At 40.9% G+C, this 17,641-nt stretch overlaps 1 protein-coding gene across 1 annotated transcript in view; it reads left to right on the top strand.

Annotated features, from left to right (window-relative positions):
• Positions 1-17,641, top strand: part of igsf9bb (immunoglobulin superfamily, member 9Bb) — a 296,709-nt gene that overhangs the window by 250,897 nt on the left and 28,171 nt on the right. The window contains exons 15-17 of the mRNA XM_060936153.1: positions 905-989; positions 8,558-8,719; positions 16,697-16,742. Coding sequence (XP_060792136.1) covers positions 905-989; positions 8,558-8,719; positions 16,697-16,742 — 293 coding nt within the window. The remainder of the gene's footprint in view (positions 1-904; positions 990-8,557; positions 8,720-16,696; positions 16,743-17,641) is intronic.

The following is a 17,641-nucleotide window of genomic DNA, read 5'->3' as shown; positions in this document are numbered from 1 at the left end:
GTGACATGAAACAAGTTCAGTTACACAAATTGAAACATAGCGATTTTCTATGCTATGGAAAGTCTGCACTATAATGACAGGCGTTCTAACACCTTCTGCGCGCTTCGGCAGCGCATTGATATCTGAGCTCCGTATCAATGCGCTGCCGAAGCGCGCAGAAGGTGTTAGTACGCCTGTCATTATAGTCCGAACTTTCCATAGCATAGAAAATCGCTACGTTTCAATTTGTGTAACTGAACTTGTTTCATATCACTGGTCATATAAACCTATGTAAACAGGAAAAACGCGAAAGAGTTTGGTCGCATCTAACTACAGCCCCAAAAATACCATTGGCCATACTGAGCCTAGCTACATTGCTAACAGGAGTGACAGCGCGTCTGACTGCGTCTGACTGACTGGGAGGTCGCGCAAAGCTCGGAGAGGTACGGAGCAGCTCGTCTCAATTCAGATAAGAGCATATTTCATTATGGAAGTACGGTGGACTGTTCCTTTAAGTACATTTTAATGTTAAATCTAGTAACTTTACGTGACATCTTAAACGTTCTTTTTAACAGCATTTTGTTATCTTTAAGCAGTCATGGAAAAAGTTATATGACAATAATTCTTAAAGTTATAAGTAAATACACTGAAATTTAGCATTTCGTAAACTTTTAAGATACTTTAAAAATATCTTAAAGCTGTTAGTTTGTCTAGTGAGTGTCCTGGAGATAGATTCTGGATCCACCATGACCCACTACAGTAACGTTGCCTGTTTCATCACTAAGAGCCAATGAATTTATAAACTTCTCCCCATTAAATGCTGATCCCAGCGACATAGAAATCTGTTTTTGTTCTCTTGTATGATATTAAAACGAAGCTGCTTGCCACCTGCTTTAGAAAATATGTAAATGATGTGTGTTTACAGGAGGTATGGTATGAATTCAGAGTTATGGCAGTCATGGAGGACCTCATCAGTGAACCCAGTAATGTAGTTGGGGTCTCCAGTACAGGTCAGTGAAATCCTTTCTGTGCTTTACTACAGTTGATATGTCAATTAAAACACAAACTATATACACTGTTATGTTATATCTGTAATTGTATTAGAGATCGCAAAGTAGAAAATCACAAATTAAGTCACCTGATCTGCAAATTTGGTGATGCTTTACTGCCACCTGCTGTATATTGTGTTGAACTACAACAATTTGGATCTAAATTTTCATTCTTTTCATGCAAATCTGCAGATTTGCATTCCAGCCTTTTCTCACATACCCTCACAAATAAGATTTATTTGCTTTATACAGTTTTTAAGAAGACCTATACACAGTATTTTTCACATAAACCCCTGTTTTTTGAAATATGTTTGAATTTTCTGAAAGTGTAATTGTTCGTTGTCAAATGTTATCTAGTTTAACTGTTTTGTTTACCCTAAAATATGTTTCTGGACTTTTGGAGAATGATATGATCATAATGCACTTTAGCACAATGTCATGGTATTAAAGGATGCAGAAGGTTCAACTGCCATATGTTAACAACATCAGCCTTGTAGTTTTAGCGTTACAAGACTAATGTTGCTCATAAGTAATGGAACTGTCCCTCAACCAATCGTATTTTAAGTGACATTTTTGTAAATTTCACTTCCGGATGTCACTTTGTCAAGAAAATGCAATTAAATATCTACTTGGTGAAGAAACTTCAGCTTTTGTGGCACCCCAGGCCTCGGTGAATACAACCCCGATTCCAAAAAAGTTGGGACAAAGTACAAATTGTAAATAAAAACGGAATGCAATAATTTACAAATCTCAAAAACTGATATTGTATTCACAATAGAACATAGACAACATATCAAATGTCGAAAGTGAGGCATTTTGAAATTTCATGCCAAATACTGACTCATTTGAAATTTCATGACAGCAACACATCTCAAAAAAGTTGGGACAGGGGCAATAAGAGGCTGGAAAAGTTAAAGGTACAAAAAAGGAACAGCTGGAGGACCAAATTGCAACTCATTAGGTCAATTGGCAATAGGTCATTAACATGACTGGGTATAAAAAGAGCATCTTGGAGTGGCAGCGGCTCTCAGAAGTCAAGATGGGAAGAGGATCACCAATCCCCCTAATTCTGCACCGACAAATAGTGGAGCAATATCAGAAAGGAGTTTGACAGTGTAAAACTGCAGAGTTTGAACATATCATCATCTACAGTGCATAATATCATCAAAAGATTCAGAGAATTTGGAAGAATCTCTGTGCGTAAGGGTGAAGGCTGGAAAACCATACTGGGTGCCCGTGATCTTCGGGCCCTTAGACGGCACTGCATCACATACAGGCATGCTTCTGTATTGGAAATCACAAAATGGGCTCAGGAATATTTCCAGAGAACATTATCTGTGAACACAATTCACCGTGCCATCCGCCGTTGCCAGCTAAAACTCTATAGTTCAAAGAAGAAGCCGTATCTAAACATAATCCACAAGCGCAGACGTCTTCTCTGGGCCAAGGCTCATTTAAAATGGACTGTGGCAAAGTGGAAAACTGTTCTGTGGTCAGACGAATCAAAATTTGAAGTTCTTTATGGAAATCAGGGACGCCGTGTCATTCGGACTAAAGAGGAGAAGGACGACCCAAGTTGTTATCAGCGCTCAGTTCAGAAGCCTGCATCTCTGATGGTATGGAGTTGCATTAGTGCGTGTGGCATGGGCAGCTTACACATCTGGAAAGACACCATCAATGCTGAAAGGTATATCCAGGTTCTAGAGCAACATATGCTCCCATCCAGACGACGTCTCTTTCAGGGAAGACCTTGCATTTTCCAATATGACAATGCCAAACCACATACTGCATCAATTACAGCATCATGGCTGCGTAGAAGAAGGGTCCGGGTACTGAACTGGCCAGCCTGCAGTCCAGATCTTTCACCCATAGAAAACATTTGGCACATCATAAAACGGAAGATACGACAAAAAAGACCCAAGACAGTTGAGCAACTAGAATCCTACATTAGACAAGAATGGGTTAACATTCCTATCTCTAAACTCGAGCAACTTGTCTCCTCAGTCCCCAGACGTTTACAGACTGTTGTAAAGAGAAAAGGGGATGTCTCACAGTGGTAAACATGGCCTTGTCCCAACTTTTTTGAGATGTGTTGTTGTCATGAAATTTAAAATCACCTAATTTTTCTCTTTAAATGATACATTTTCTCAGTTTAAACATTTGATATGTCATCTATGTTCTATTCTGAATAAAATATGGAATTTTGAAACTTCCACATCATTGCATTCCGTTTTTATTTACAATTTGTACTTTGTCCCAACTTTTTTGGAATCGGGGTTGTAGAAGAAAAACATGTGACTATCATCATCCAACCAATCAGAATCAGCATAGAGTACAAAGGATATAAAGGATCGCTGGCAGCAACAGTATTACAATATTGGAATAAAGTGCAGATGTACAGTGGAGTGCAAAAGTCTTAGGCGCATGTAAAGAAATGCTGTCGACCAAAAATGGCTTAAAAATAGTGAAAGGAAATGTTTCAACATTAAAAAAATACTATAAACAGCGGTAAGCCATAATAAATGAAGCAAACTCAATATTGGGTGTGAGACGACCCTTTGCTTAAAAAAAAATAGTAGTCTCAGGTACAGTGAGTGCAGTTTTATAAGGAAATGAGCTGTAGGTTTTACTGAGCATCTTACAGAACCAGCCACAGTTCTTCTGGACACTTTGACTGTCACACTTCTTAATTTTGCAGCAAAACCCAGTAGCCTTCATTATGTTTTCTTTTTTCATCTGAAAAGTGCTCTCTTATGGAATATGCTGCTCAGATACAAACTTTTTTTCCTGTAGCATTTAATTTTCATTCTCATCTCATCTCATTATCTCTAGCCGCTTTATCCTGTTCTACAGGGTCGCAGGCAAGCTGGAGCCTATCCCAGCTGACTACGGGTGAAAGGCGGAGTACACCCTGGACAAGTCGCCAGGTCATCACAGGGCTGACACATAGACACAGACAACCATTCACACTCACATTCACACCTACGGTCAATTTAGAGTCACCAGTTAACCTAACCTGCATGTCTTTGGACTGTGGGGGAAACCGGAGCACCCGGAGGAAACCCACGCGGACACGGGGAGAACATGCAAACTCCGCACAGAAAGGCCCTCGCCGGCCACGGGGCTCGAACCCAGACCTTCTTGCTGTGAGGCGACAGCGCTAACCACTACACCACCGTGCTGCCCGCATTTAATTTTGTGCTGGAAAAAAACCCTGGATGTTTGGACTCTAAAATGTTTTTGTACTGATTCGATAATGTAGAAGTTATAAAATAGAAATCTATAACAAAGTTTGCACAAAAAAAATAGGTTGTCGAAGACTTTTGCACAGTACTGTATATGCAAAAGAATGAGCTGTGCAACATCTGGCTGTGGAATTGCCAACATTTCAATGTAAATATTTGTAAATATGGGCTAACACAGGTATATTACAGGAATGTAGGGGATCAGTGTTGTGCAAACAAGTCCAAGGTCTAGTCCGAGGAATTTTCCTGGTTAAAGGTCTGACTGACCTGTGGGAAGAAGCTCCTCATCAGTCTCTCTGTGTTGGCCTTTACGAAGCCGACGCGCTTCCCTGACCACAACAGAGAGAACATTCTGTTGCTCGGATGACTGCAGTCTTTCGTTCTTCTCGTCCTTGGTCCAGTCCCACTTGCTGTAGATAGACTGCAGGTCAGGGAGCTCAGTGCGGATGATGCACTCAGCTGATCGCATCACCCTCAGGAGGACAACCTCCTATCCTGTTTGGTACTGTTCCCAAACCAGGCTGTGATGCTTCCTTTCACGATGTTCTCGATGGTGCAGGTGTAAAAGTTCCTTGGCACCTTAGAGGGCAAATCCCTTAAGCATCTAAGGGACTTGCCAGCATCTTTACCACCATCTAAGGTGGTAAAGATGCTGACGAGCCTTCTTCATCAGAGACTCAATGTGGCAGAACCATGACCGGTCCTGCATGATGTGAACAATACAGTTAGCTTGATTTGCTAATCTGTCAAAAAAGCTAGTTCAAAGCCTAACACATGGAAATCAAACAACCAGTTTTCACCCTAATTAGTTTATTATTTCATTTGTGTTTAACTACCTCTTCATTACAGAAGCTATATATATATAGTAGCTACTGCCGCTGCATGTAGTGCTGGACAGAGCACGCTCACAATCGACAACAGTCACTACGTACCCACAAGAGACAAACCACAAGTAACACGATCAATTTAGGATTATCATTGACTGTATAAAAAATAGACAGTGCATCATCTCGAAAACGTGAATCCTCCATAGGTCTAGCGCCCCTGCTGGCTGTTTGCAATATCATTTTTAGCCCCGCCCATTCTCATGAGTTTCGATGACATAACAGCGTACTTTCCATGTCAGTTTCTCATCTTTTTTTTCCAGCAGTTAGTTTTCCCCATGCTGATATCTGTGCATTTTTTTCCCCACAGAACTTAATTTTTAAAATGTTATTCTGTTATAAATTAAGAAGTCATGGATACACTTGGGAGGCGGCACGGTGGTGTAGTGGTTAGCGCTGTCGCCTCACAGCAAGAAGGTCCTGGGTTCAAGCCCAGTGGCTGACGGGGCCTTTCTGTGTGGAGTTTGCATGTTGTCCCCGTGTCTGTGTGGGTTTCCTCCGGGCGCTCCGGTTTCCCCCACAGTTCAAAGACATGCAGGTTAGGCTAATTGGCGGCTCTAAATTGACTGTAGCTTGCCTGCGACCCTGTAGAACAGGATAAGCGGTTACAGATAATGGATGGATGGATGGATGGATGGATGGATGGATACACTTGGGAATGGCATGACATTGACAGCTTTCCCGAAACAGCCAGCTAACATCAGCATGGAATTATACTGTCATACACCTACTTAGTTGAACTGTTCTGGACACATGCGCTAATACAAACTGTTAGCCATTTCTATTAAAAACTTTTGAAACATCGAGATCTTTAATAGGAAAAAGGCTAGTTTAATTCTTCTTTCGGGTCACCATAGACGGATCTTCATGATCCGGATATTTGATTTGGCATAGGTTTTATACCAGATGCCCTTCCTGACACAACTCTCCCCAGTCTATCCGGGCTTGGGACTGGCACTAAGTATGCACTAGCTTGTGCAACCCCATTGGCTGGGTATTTTACCTAACCTGTACGTCTTTGGACTGTGGGGGAAACCGGAGCACCCCCACGCAGACACAGGGAGAACACGCAAACTCCACACAGAAAGGCCCCCGTCAGTCATGAGGTTCAAACCCGGAACCTTCTTCCTGTGAGGCGACAGTGCTAACCACTACACCACCAGAAAGGCTTGTTCAGCATCAAAAAGGTGTTAGAAAAAGGCTAGTTTAATTACACAGGCTTAATCATGCTAGCGCATATAGCCATCTCATCTCATTATCTCTAGCCGCTTTATCCTGTTCTACAGGGTCGCAGGCAAGCTGGAGCCTATCCCAGCTGACTATGGGCGAAAGGCGGGGTACACCCTGGACAAGTCGCTAGGTCATCACAGGGCTGACACATAGACACAGACAACCATTCACACTCACATTCACACCTACGGTCAATTTAGAGTCACCAGTTAACCTAACCTGCATGTCTTTGGACTGTGGGGGAAACCGGAGCACCCGGAGGAAACCCACGCGGACACGGGGAGAACATGCAAACTCCACACAGAAAGGCCCTCGCCGGCCACGGGGCTCGAACCCAGACCTTCTTGCTGTGAGGCGACAGCGCTAACCACTACACCACCGTTATTAACAACATCCAGCCAGCCAGCTATCACAATTTGTGCAAAAGCCATTTGTTCATCAGTGAACACATACACTACCAATAACATTAGGATGGATTTTATGAGCAGGTATCCCAAATAATGCGTTTTAACTCTCTATGCACTGCCGACTGAGGTCTTGCTCTTCCTGAAACGACGGTTCGTCTTTTGATGAAAGTCCAGTTCATGTCCATGTGATATATATATCTCCTTATTAGCTCATCCGGCTGGCAGGCGATGAGCTTATGCCGTCATATGTTGTCCGGCATCCGTCCGGCATCATCTACATTTCACTAAAATCACTTCTTCTCTCTCAATTCTTCACTGATTTTTATTATTTTTGGCAGGAAGGTAGATCTGCCTGGTGTGCATATGGCTTCTACTCAAATTTGCATAATTGCAATTAATAATGAAGATATGGAGTAATTAAGCCCTAATGAGCAGTTTCCACACAAATCGCTTCTTCTCCCTTAATTCTTCACGAATTTTGATTCTTTCTGGCACAAAGGTAGGGGTACTTAGGGTGCATATAACTTCTACCCAGATTTGCTTCATTACAATTATTAATGAAGTTATGGACTAATTAAGCCTCAATGAGCAGTTCAACAAAAATCGCTTCTTCTCGGTCAATTCCTCGCCGTTTTGAATTCTTTCTGGCAAATAGGTCTGTATTCCTAGGGTGTATATAGCTTCTATATATAGCTTGTATATAGCGTATATAGCTTGCAACATTTATTGCACAAGGTGGCCCACTTTAGATCGTTCCTTCTGGACTAGACGGGGCCGGAGTGAGCTACATTGTCATTGACGGGCTCGTTAGATGCATCCGTATGAATGGAATATCTCCAGCAAAAACTATTTAAGTTCTCTGGATAGATGTAAGATTGATTACCACCATGAACACATTCTGCAATGCTATGCAAGGGGGCGGGTCTACCAAGCGATTGGGGTGGACTGTATTTTGCCTCTCGTCTATATGGCACAAACTCACGAAGGAGAAAGTCTCCTCTGCGCACACGGTGCTTGCAAACGTGACAACATCTCATCTCATCATTTTGGCCACAGTGTCCATGTTTCCTCCAGTCGATGAGGCTTATCAACAATCATAATATTTCTGTTATAAACACAGTTCAGTCCTGGGATCAAGCAGCTGTTGGTCTGACAATGAGTTTAACAGATAATACAATCCTGAGTGGCAATAGAAATTACTACATAATAATTGTGTATACCATATATTCTTTTTCTTTGAAAAATGATCATATTACATTCTGTATATTCAGTATATTCAATAAAGCCTCAGAACTAAACAAGATTCTTTCATGTAATGCCACAATATCTATGAGAGTTTAGGGTATCGTTTACATTCTGCCTAATGTCACAAACCCCCCAAATTATTCATTATTCAGCTTCTAATTACATGATTCAAGTACTATAATTATGGTAATGGTCCATTCAAGGCAAAATAAGCACATTATGCTAATAGCCTATTTATTCTCAATTTGAGGATGATTATCATCTGTCTTTTATTAAACTGTTCATTGTAGGATCTATTTATGCTGCAGAGAGCCCAAGAATTTACTGTAACCTGCACGACTGAAGAATATTGTGTGTTGTCTGAATTATCATTTAAAGCTTTCAGTAAAACATTCATGAATCTGAGTAATCCTATGAAACTACGCTGAAATGGACAGCATAACATATTCAATACTTGCTGCTGTCGCTATGCACTCTGCCAGTGTGTTTGCCCTAAGGCTGGCCTTTGTGTGTGTCAGACTTCTTCCCACCGCCAGACGTGGCAGACGAGGGGTTGGCACGGCCGGTGGTGGCAGGCATCGTGGCCACCATCTGCTTCCTGGCGGCAGCCATCCTCTTCAGCACACTGGCAGCCTGCTTCGTCAACAAGCAGAGGCGGCGCAAGCTCAAGAGGCGACGAGGTTAGTAGCGCCCTCGTGGGTGACACGGATTTTCCCACCACATCCAGGCCTCTGATTTACACTGTAACTCACTGCACTGCTCATCACATACACACTCGCCCACACAACAAACTTTGTACAGAACTGTGCTGGAAGTGTTGTGATACAAGATGTGCAGGAGGCTGTTAGATCAAAATTGTTCAGCAGTAGGTCAGTTAAAACACTGCGAGTGTTCTTATAATATAGTCTTGTAATGCACTATATACACACACACAGTGGTGCTTGAAAGTTTGTGAACACTTGAGAATTTTCGAGATTTCTACATAAATATGACCTAAACCAACATCAGATTTTCACACAAGTCCTAAAAGTAGATAAAGAGAACCCAGTTAAACAAATGAGACAAAAATATTATACTTGGTCATTTATTTATTGAGGAAAATGATCCAGGATTACATATCTGTGAGTGGCAAAAGTATGTGAACCTCTAGGATTAGCAGTTAATTTGAAGGTGAAATGAGAGTCAGGTGTTTTCAATCAATGGGATGACAATCAGGTGTGAGTGGGCACCCTGTTTTATTTAAAGAACAGGGATCTATCAAAGTCTGATCTTCACAACACATGTTTGTGGAAGTGTATCATGGCATGAACAAAGGAGATTTCTGAGGAGCTCAGAAAAAGCGTTGTTGATGCTCATCAGGCTGGAAAAGGTTACAAAACCATCTCTAAAGAGTTTGGACTCCACCAATCCACAGTCAGACAGATTGTGTACAAATGGAGAAAATTCAAGACCATTGTTACCCTCCCCAGGAGTGGTCGACCAACAAAGATCACTCCAAGAGCAAGGTGTGTAATAGTCGTCGAGGTCACAAAGGACCCCAGGGTAACTTCTAAGCAACTGAAGGCCTCTCTCACATTGGCTAATGTTAATGTTCACGAGGGCACCATCAGGAGAACACTGAACAACAATGGTGTGCATGGCAGGGTTGCAAGGAGAAAGCCACTGCTCTCCAAAAAGAACATTGCTGCTCATCTGCAGTTTGCTAAAGATCACGTGGACAAGCCAGAAGGCTATTGGAAAAATGTTTTGTGGACGGATGAGACCAGAATAGAACTTTTTGGTTTAAATGAGAAGCGTTATGTTTGGAGAAAGGAAAACACTGCATTCCAGCATAAGAACCTTATCCCATCTGTGAAACATGGTGATGGTAGTATCATGGTTTGGGCCTGTTTTGCTGCATCTGGGCCAGGACAGCTTGCCATCATTGATGGAACAATGAATTCTGAATTATAGCAGCGAATTCTAAAGGAAAATGTCAGGACATCTGTCCATGAACTGAATCTCAAGAGAAGGTGGGTCATGCAGCAAGACAACGACCCTAAGCACACAAGTCGTTCTACCAAAGAATGGTTAAAGAAGAATAAAGTTAATGTTTTGGAATGGCCAAGTCAAAGTCCTGACCTTAATCCAATCGAAATGTTGTGGAAGGACCTGAAGCGAGCAGTTCATGTGAGGAAACCCACCAACATCCCAAAGTTGAAGCTGTTCTGTATGGAGGAATGGGCTAAAATTCCTCCAAGCCGGTGTGCAGGACTGATCAACAGTTACCGGAAACATTTAGTTGCAGTTATTGCTGCACAAGGGGGTCACACCAGATACTGAAGGTAAAGGTTCACATACTTTTGCCACACACAGATCTGTAATATTGGATCATTTTCCTCAATAAATAAATGACTAAGTGTAATATTTTTGTCTCATTTGTTTAACTGGGTTCTCTTTATCTACTTTTAGGACTTGTGTGAAAATCTGATGATGTTTTAGGTCATATTTATGCAGAAATATAGAAAATTCTGAAGGGTTCACAAACTTTCAAGCACCACTGTGTATACTATGTGTATATATATATATATATCTATATATCTATACACACACACATACAGAGAGAGAGAGACTTGTTTATTTACAATACTGGATTTGATTATATATTGGTACTATGGTAAGGAAATAGTTTGAACAACTAAACCAACTAAATTTGAGTTTTATATGAGAATGTCACAAACAAAAAGTATCTCATATGTCTTTTGGAAGATCCTGCAAGAATTTTAAATCATGAATAAAAGATGTGGGGGCATGCTGAACCTGAAGTGGATTGTTTTCCAGTAACAGCATATACTGAAGTGTTTTATTCCTCTTATACCACAGTGATTTGCCAATGATTTGATTTTTTTATTAATGAACAGCAATAATTTTTTATTAGTTTATAGTTCCTTTTAATGCTATTAACACTTAGAGTTGCTATGAAGAGTCATTCCCTTGGTCTCTGTTATTTCTCTCAATTAAAGATAATAATAATAATTATAATAATAAGCAATATAATGACAAATAGTAACACATGCAGTTGGTCATGTTACTTGTAAAAAAAATGATAATAATTAAATTAATTAAAAAAAAAAGACAAACATGTCCTGAAGATGAAGTTACAGCTGTATCTCTGACTGTTAAAGTGCATATTCTGGACCAATTTCGGGGGTGGGGTGGGGGTGTTATATGAAAGTATGTCCCTTTACACACTCATCCAGAAGGGTAATTTTGCACAAGGCCATCTGTCTACAGCAGAAAAAAATAAAATAACAAAACACGTCTGGAAAAATCCCAAGGGAGTCTGGAGCCAGATTCGTGACGTTACTTGCGGAAGCGCCAGCAGGCTGCGCGAGCTTTGCACGGTTTCAGTGCACAGCCTGTGTAGACCAAGCGCTCCCATTTCTCTCTCATTGTCCGGTCTTTTGGAAAGCAATGAGTACTAATCCCATCATGATTGGTGTTGCTACACCCTCCTACAATACATCTGTTAACCATTTTAATAATTACGTGATAACGTTGAAGAAATTTGCAGAAAACCACCAGGTCGTTTTCTCATAAACAAACCAGCGCTGACGTAGGATTCAGAGCGAGGCGTCCCGCACGCGACGTCACGAAAATCAATGTTTCCCGGGAAATCCAAATGGCAAGTTTTTTCAGAGGCGGACCAATTCGCCTCAAATGGCTTGATTTCAACTGAATTTTTCTGGTATTGCGCAAGGTAAAACAATTGCAGAGAATGCAGAATGTTACAGATATTTGACCAAAGTTTAATATAAAATAGGAGAATTGCATTGATCTTGCTCCTGAATTTACCCGTGATATGCACTTTATTAAAGGAGATACGCAGAACCTTTATTTTTAAACACATTTCCGAGTGGATAGTATGTCCATCCTTGACTCTTGTATGCTGCATAAATGGGAATAAAACAATATATTTTTGAGAGTTAAAATCCACCGCAAAGTTGGCATTCGAGTTGCCCCGCTGAGCCAGCCAGCCCTGAGTGTGTGACGTCACAGCAGTAACCGGTTTTAAGGCCGACGCCTTTAACAGCTATAGAGATCTTGCAGTCACATGACTGGAAAGTACACAGCCGCCATCTTGTCGGTAAAAAACACCACTGAATACTGCTGCACTCATTTACAGAATGGATCAATTTCAACCGACGGACTACACGGCTCATTTTTCTAATGAACAGATAACTAGATATATGTCTAAAATAAACGATCTACAGATTAGTGACCCTTATGGCTTACCGGATGGAGTTTTCACGACCGGATGTTGAACTGCCAGCGGAATACCCAGACGTGTATAATTACCTCATCAACTTTCCCTCGCTGTTCAGTGGTGAAGCACTGCGTGCTTATAAATCTCTGGACAGTTATCTTTACAGAAATTCAGGATTTGTCAGCGACTCAGATGTGGCATCTTGTAAACAAGAATCCTCATTGGATGGGTAAGTCACTTAAGTATTGAGTATAGCACTGACCAGCCGATTATAGAATAGAATAAGGTAATTCCAGCTGTAATTCCAAATCGTCCGTGCTGTTTACCATGGATCTGGCGTTGGAGAGATAGAGGCTTAGCAGTGGAGATTTGAGTGGCTGTTTTCTGAGCTTAGTCAACAGGCCGGCTCTGCAGCCTCGCTTTTGCTTCCGCTCCCGGCGCCGCCTCCTTCGCTTTGCTTCCGATAACAATCCACGGAGACCCCGCTGGTCTCGCTATCTCGTCTGGAATGTTGTGCATGCGATGGAAATCGCTACAAACCGTCATTTTCTGCTGGAAACCAATGTCCAGTAAGTCCATACGGTTGTAGTGGATATTGAAGTCCGGTACAGACGAACAACACGCAAAAATACACACAGTAAACATAAAAAACGTGCACAGGTAGGGAGAGCTTGTAGCCGCAGCCGTTGTAGTAGAATTGTATATAGTAGGGTTTTCCAGAAGAAAAGGTAGAAGTAGAACCAGAAGTAGAAGGCGGAAATATGGCGTTTGACCGACAAGATGGCGTCTGTCACAATCTGGATCGGCTGTGACGTCACATGGAAGTGCTCCATAGACCAAAGCCAGACTCGGCAGGCGAGAGTGGTTGCAGTGCTTCTTTGTTCGGATTTATTGGAGACTCTTCGGATTCCTCAGACAGTAATACATCTGACTGTGATAGTCCTGAAATTAGAGTGTGTATAGCATGCTACTGCTATACACGTAGAACCATATCAGTTCAAACCATCAGAAAGTGAATCCAATAGTAACACATCGGTCACGGAGGCCCCCACCTTACAAAATAAAGCCAGAGAGCAAAGCCGTCTCGAGAATTAGGTGGAATTGAACTGACAGTCTCATGTGACTCTCATTAAAACAGGATAGGTGTTATAACTTATGCAACGTACATGTACATGCATGCATTTTCACTGATAAAACATAAAAGGCTCATTAAATAATCAGATGAACTGAGACAATCACATTCTGAAGCAAATTAAATAATCTTATACCCGGAACTTAAACACACAATACAGGTTACATGGATTAATCTAAATGCAGGTAAACAATGAGTGTTTTTGTTATGTAATCAAATGAGAGTCGCATCTTACCTGTCTGTGTTCTCGTTTCTTGAAGGACGATCTTGTGGCCGATTGTTTTGAAACAATCTGACTTTCAGTTCTTCATTTAGTTCTCCGTTCATTCACTTCTTCCATGTAAGGATGAGATATTACTGCCGAGGCAAGCATATCCAGCGGAGAAATCAGATGACTGGTCCACTCATTCTCCATTTTCTCCATATTGAGTACTCCGCCATTACTGCTCAGCTCACAATCCGGGAGAACTGGTGCAACTGAACTTACTTTCCTTTTCTTGTAGTTTTCTTTTCCTTTAATTGTTGATACTGCACCCTCTTTCAATACAGGCTTATAGCCAACGCTCCTCAACAGATCAGAGGTCTCGTATGAGTCTTCAGTAAAATGTGCAGAGCAGAGGAGAGACCACTTCGTAGGCACCCAATCTGTGAATTTCTCGCAAAACGCGTCCAAATCTTTGCAGTTTGAACATTCTTGGGCCATGAATGCAATGTAAATCCACCTTCTGTCGTGTTGCTCCACCCACCAGCAACACATCTACGTGGCATGGCGATAAATTAGCTCAAAATGGAGGCTCGGAGTTGCAGTCAGCTCTGTGTTTTAGTATAACAGAAATGGCGATGAGACCGATAGACTTCCTGCTGTGACGTCACAGATGTCAAGGTCATTGACTCAGACCGCTACCTATATGAATCATTTTAATCATAAAAAATTACTATATTAGATTTATTGTTAACGCTTAAAACCATTCCTGTGTCATTTTTGAGGTCTCAAGGCATTTATAAACGAAAAGCGAGGCCATGGCTCTGCGTATCTCCTTTAAGTGTTGACACTGTAGACTCCTTCGATATATGCTCAACAGTATGTTTCACCACATCACTGACTGTTATTTAAAAATATAAATATTTCTGACCAATCAGATTTAAGAATTCAACAGCTCTGTGATATAAAACTTTGTTAGGGGACAAAACTCAGGGAAACTGATGATTTTTTTTGATGTGTAATACATAAACATGTTTAAATACTTTTAATTTTCCCTCGCCATGTCCCTAAATCGTTTCCCTTTGCAAACACAAAGTTATCGGCTCTCGCACTATGATATGCTGCTGAGAAAAACATTATTTTGAGGTGTAGCATGTCACGTGACCTACAACCCCGATTCCAAAAAAGTTGGGACAAAGTACAAATTGTAAATAAAAACAGAATGCAATGAAGTTTTATTCAGAATAGAACAAAGATGACATATCAAATGTTTAAACTGAGAAAATGTATCATTTAAAGAGAAAAATTAGGTGATTTTAAATTTCATGACAACAACACATCTCAAAAAAGTTGGGACAAGGCCATGTTTACCACTGTGAGACATCCCCTTTTCTCTTTACAACAGTCTGTAAACGTCTGGGGACTGAGGAGACAAGTTGCTCAAGTTTAGGGATAGGAATGTTAACCCATTCTTGTCTAATGTAGGATTCTAGTTGCTCAACTGTCTTCGGTCTTTTTTGTCGTATCTTCCGTTTTATGATGCACCAAATGTTTTCTATGGGTGAAAGATCTGGACTGCAGGCTGGCCAGTTCAGTACCCGGACCCTTCTTCTACGCAGCCATGATGCTGTAATTGATGCAGTATGTGGTTTGGCATTGTCATGTTGGAAAATGCAAGGTCTTCCCTGAAAGAGACGTCGTCTGGATGGGAGCATATGTTGCTCTAGAACCTGGATATACCTTTCAGCATTGATGGTGTCTTTCCAGATGTGTAAGCTGCCCATGCCACACGCACTAATACAACCCCATACCATCAGAGATGCAGGCTTCTGAACTGAGCGCTGATAACAACTTGGGTCGTCCTTCTCCTCTTTAGTCCGAATGACACGGCGTCCCTGATTTCCATAAAGAACTTCAAATTTTGATTCGTCTGACCACAGAACAGTTTTCCACTTTGCCACAGTCCATTTTAAATGAGCCTTGGCCCAGAGAAGACGTCTGCGCTTCTGGATCATGTTTAGATACGGCTTCTTCTTTGAACTATAGAGTTTTAGCTGGCAACGACGGATGGCACGGTGAATTGTGTTCACAGATAATGTTCTCTGGAAATATTCCTGAGCCCATTTTGTGATTTCCAATACAGAAGCATGCCTGTATGTGATGCAGTGCCGTCTAAGGGCCCGAAGATCATGGGCACCCAGTATGGTTTTCCGGCCTTGACCCTTACGCACAGAGATTCTTCCAGATTCTCTGAATCTTTTGATGATATTATGCACTGTAGATGATGATATGTTCAAACTCTTTGCAATTTTACACTGTCGAACTCGTTTCTGATATTGCTCCACTATTTGTCGACGCAGAATTGGGGGGATTGGTGATCCTCTTCCCATCTTTACTTCTGAGAGCCGCTGCCACTCCAAGATGCTCTTTTTATACCCAGTCATGTTAATGACCTATTGCCAATTGACCTAATGAGTTGCAATTTGGTCCTCCAGCTGTTCCTCCAGCCTCTTATTGCCCCTGTCCCAACTTTTTTGAGATGTGTTGCTGTCATGAAATTTCAAAGGAGCCAATATTTGGCATGATATTTCAAAATGTCTCACTTTCGACATTTGATATGTTGTCTATGTTCTATTGTGAATACAATATCAGTTTTTGAGATTTGTAAATTATTGCATTCCGTTTTTATTTACAATTTGTACTTTGTCCCAACTTTTTTGGAATCGGGGTTGTACTTTTAGAGGTTAAACTACATTTTTCATTAAAGTGAAGGCTCCTTAAGAAGTCTGGTGGAGAAATAAATGATTCTCGTAGTTTTTTTTTCTTTTTTCTAACCAAATAATAAATAGTTATAAGCTACTGTAATAGAATAAGCTCATAGATACTGTGATATAAAGAAAATCATGATTATTGGGTTGAAAATGTTATTTTTATTTTCTCTGTGTACAGATACAGTTGTTCTGTAAATCCACAGTGGAAGTCTCACATTTTAAGGCTGTATTGATGACATTCCTAACTTGTTTACTTATCTCCTCTTGGTTTTTTTTTTGTCTTTGGTCTTGCCTTTTTTTAAATAGATCCTCCGCTTTCAATAACACACTGCAGAAAAAGCGTGGAGACTCCGTAAGTAACCGTTTAATCTTCCACCTCCTTCTTCAGTCTCTGCTAATTTAATGAGTGTTGTGTCCCACTGCAGGAACCTGACACACATCCCGTCACTTTCAGTTCTCCCAAATTAATTAATGGTTATAGTGAAGCCAGTAGCTCACATAAAGTGGTCACAGAGCATTTCAAGTCCATTTCATCAAGGCCATTTTTGGTAATGCTTTTCATTATGGTTCCCTTAACTGGCATTATACAACACATTAGTTAACTTGAACAAACCATAAACTTCAAACCATCAAGCATTCGCAAAGTAACATTTAGTTGTATAGAACATGAACACATTTGTGGTTAAATGGCAAAATAGAGACCTGAGATTGAAATAAGTTCCACGCTGTAAATTTTAAAAGTTAGCCTTACGTAAAAAATCATGCAGCAGATCGCTTTATAAAGTAAGTAAAGTAGAATAAGGCTTGTATGCTGTACTAACAAATAAATAAATAAGCATTTGTTCGTACAATATACAATTCCTATTTCACTTTACTTTGTTTTTAAGGCAGTCAGATGGTTTGCATGTTTTTTTGTTGTTGTTTTTTTTTTAATTCAGGTGAATTAATTAGAATTTACAGTGTGGTGTTTACACCTGCAGACCAGAATTCAGTAAGTAATCAGCATTAAAGTGGCTGGCTCATCCTTCCCAGAATCCAGTTTGTTGTTACCTCGCCCAGGACGGAGTCCACCAGGGGGTGAGGTATTGTTTTTGGTGGGGTTTCTTTGTTTGTTTGTTTATTGTTTGTTTCTTTAACGATATTACGGGAAAACAGCTGGACCAATCTTTATGAAACTTTCAGGATAGATGGGCATTAATCTGAAATAGAACCTCCAACATTTTGAGGGTCATCTGGTCAAGGTCACCAAAA

This window comes from Neoarius graeffei, chromosome 12 (genome assembly GCF_027579695.1).
Source record: "Neoarius graeffei isolate fNeoGra1 chromosome 12, fNeoGra1.pri, whole genome shotgun sequence".
Lineage (NCBI taxonomy): Eukaryota > Metazoa > Chordata > Actinopteri > Siluriformes > Ariidae > Neoarius > Neoarius graeffei.
Note: the sequence above shows the minus strand (reverse complement) of the source record. Positions and strands in the feature narration are given on the sequence as shown.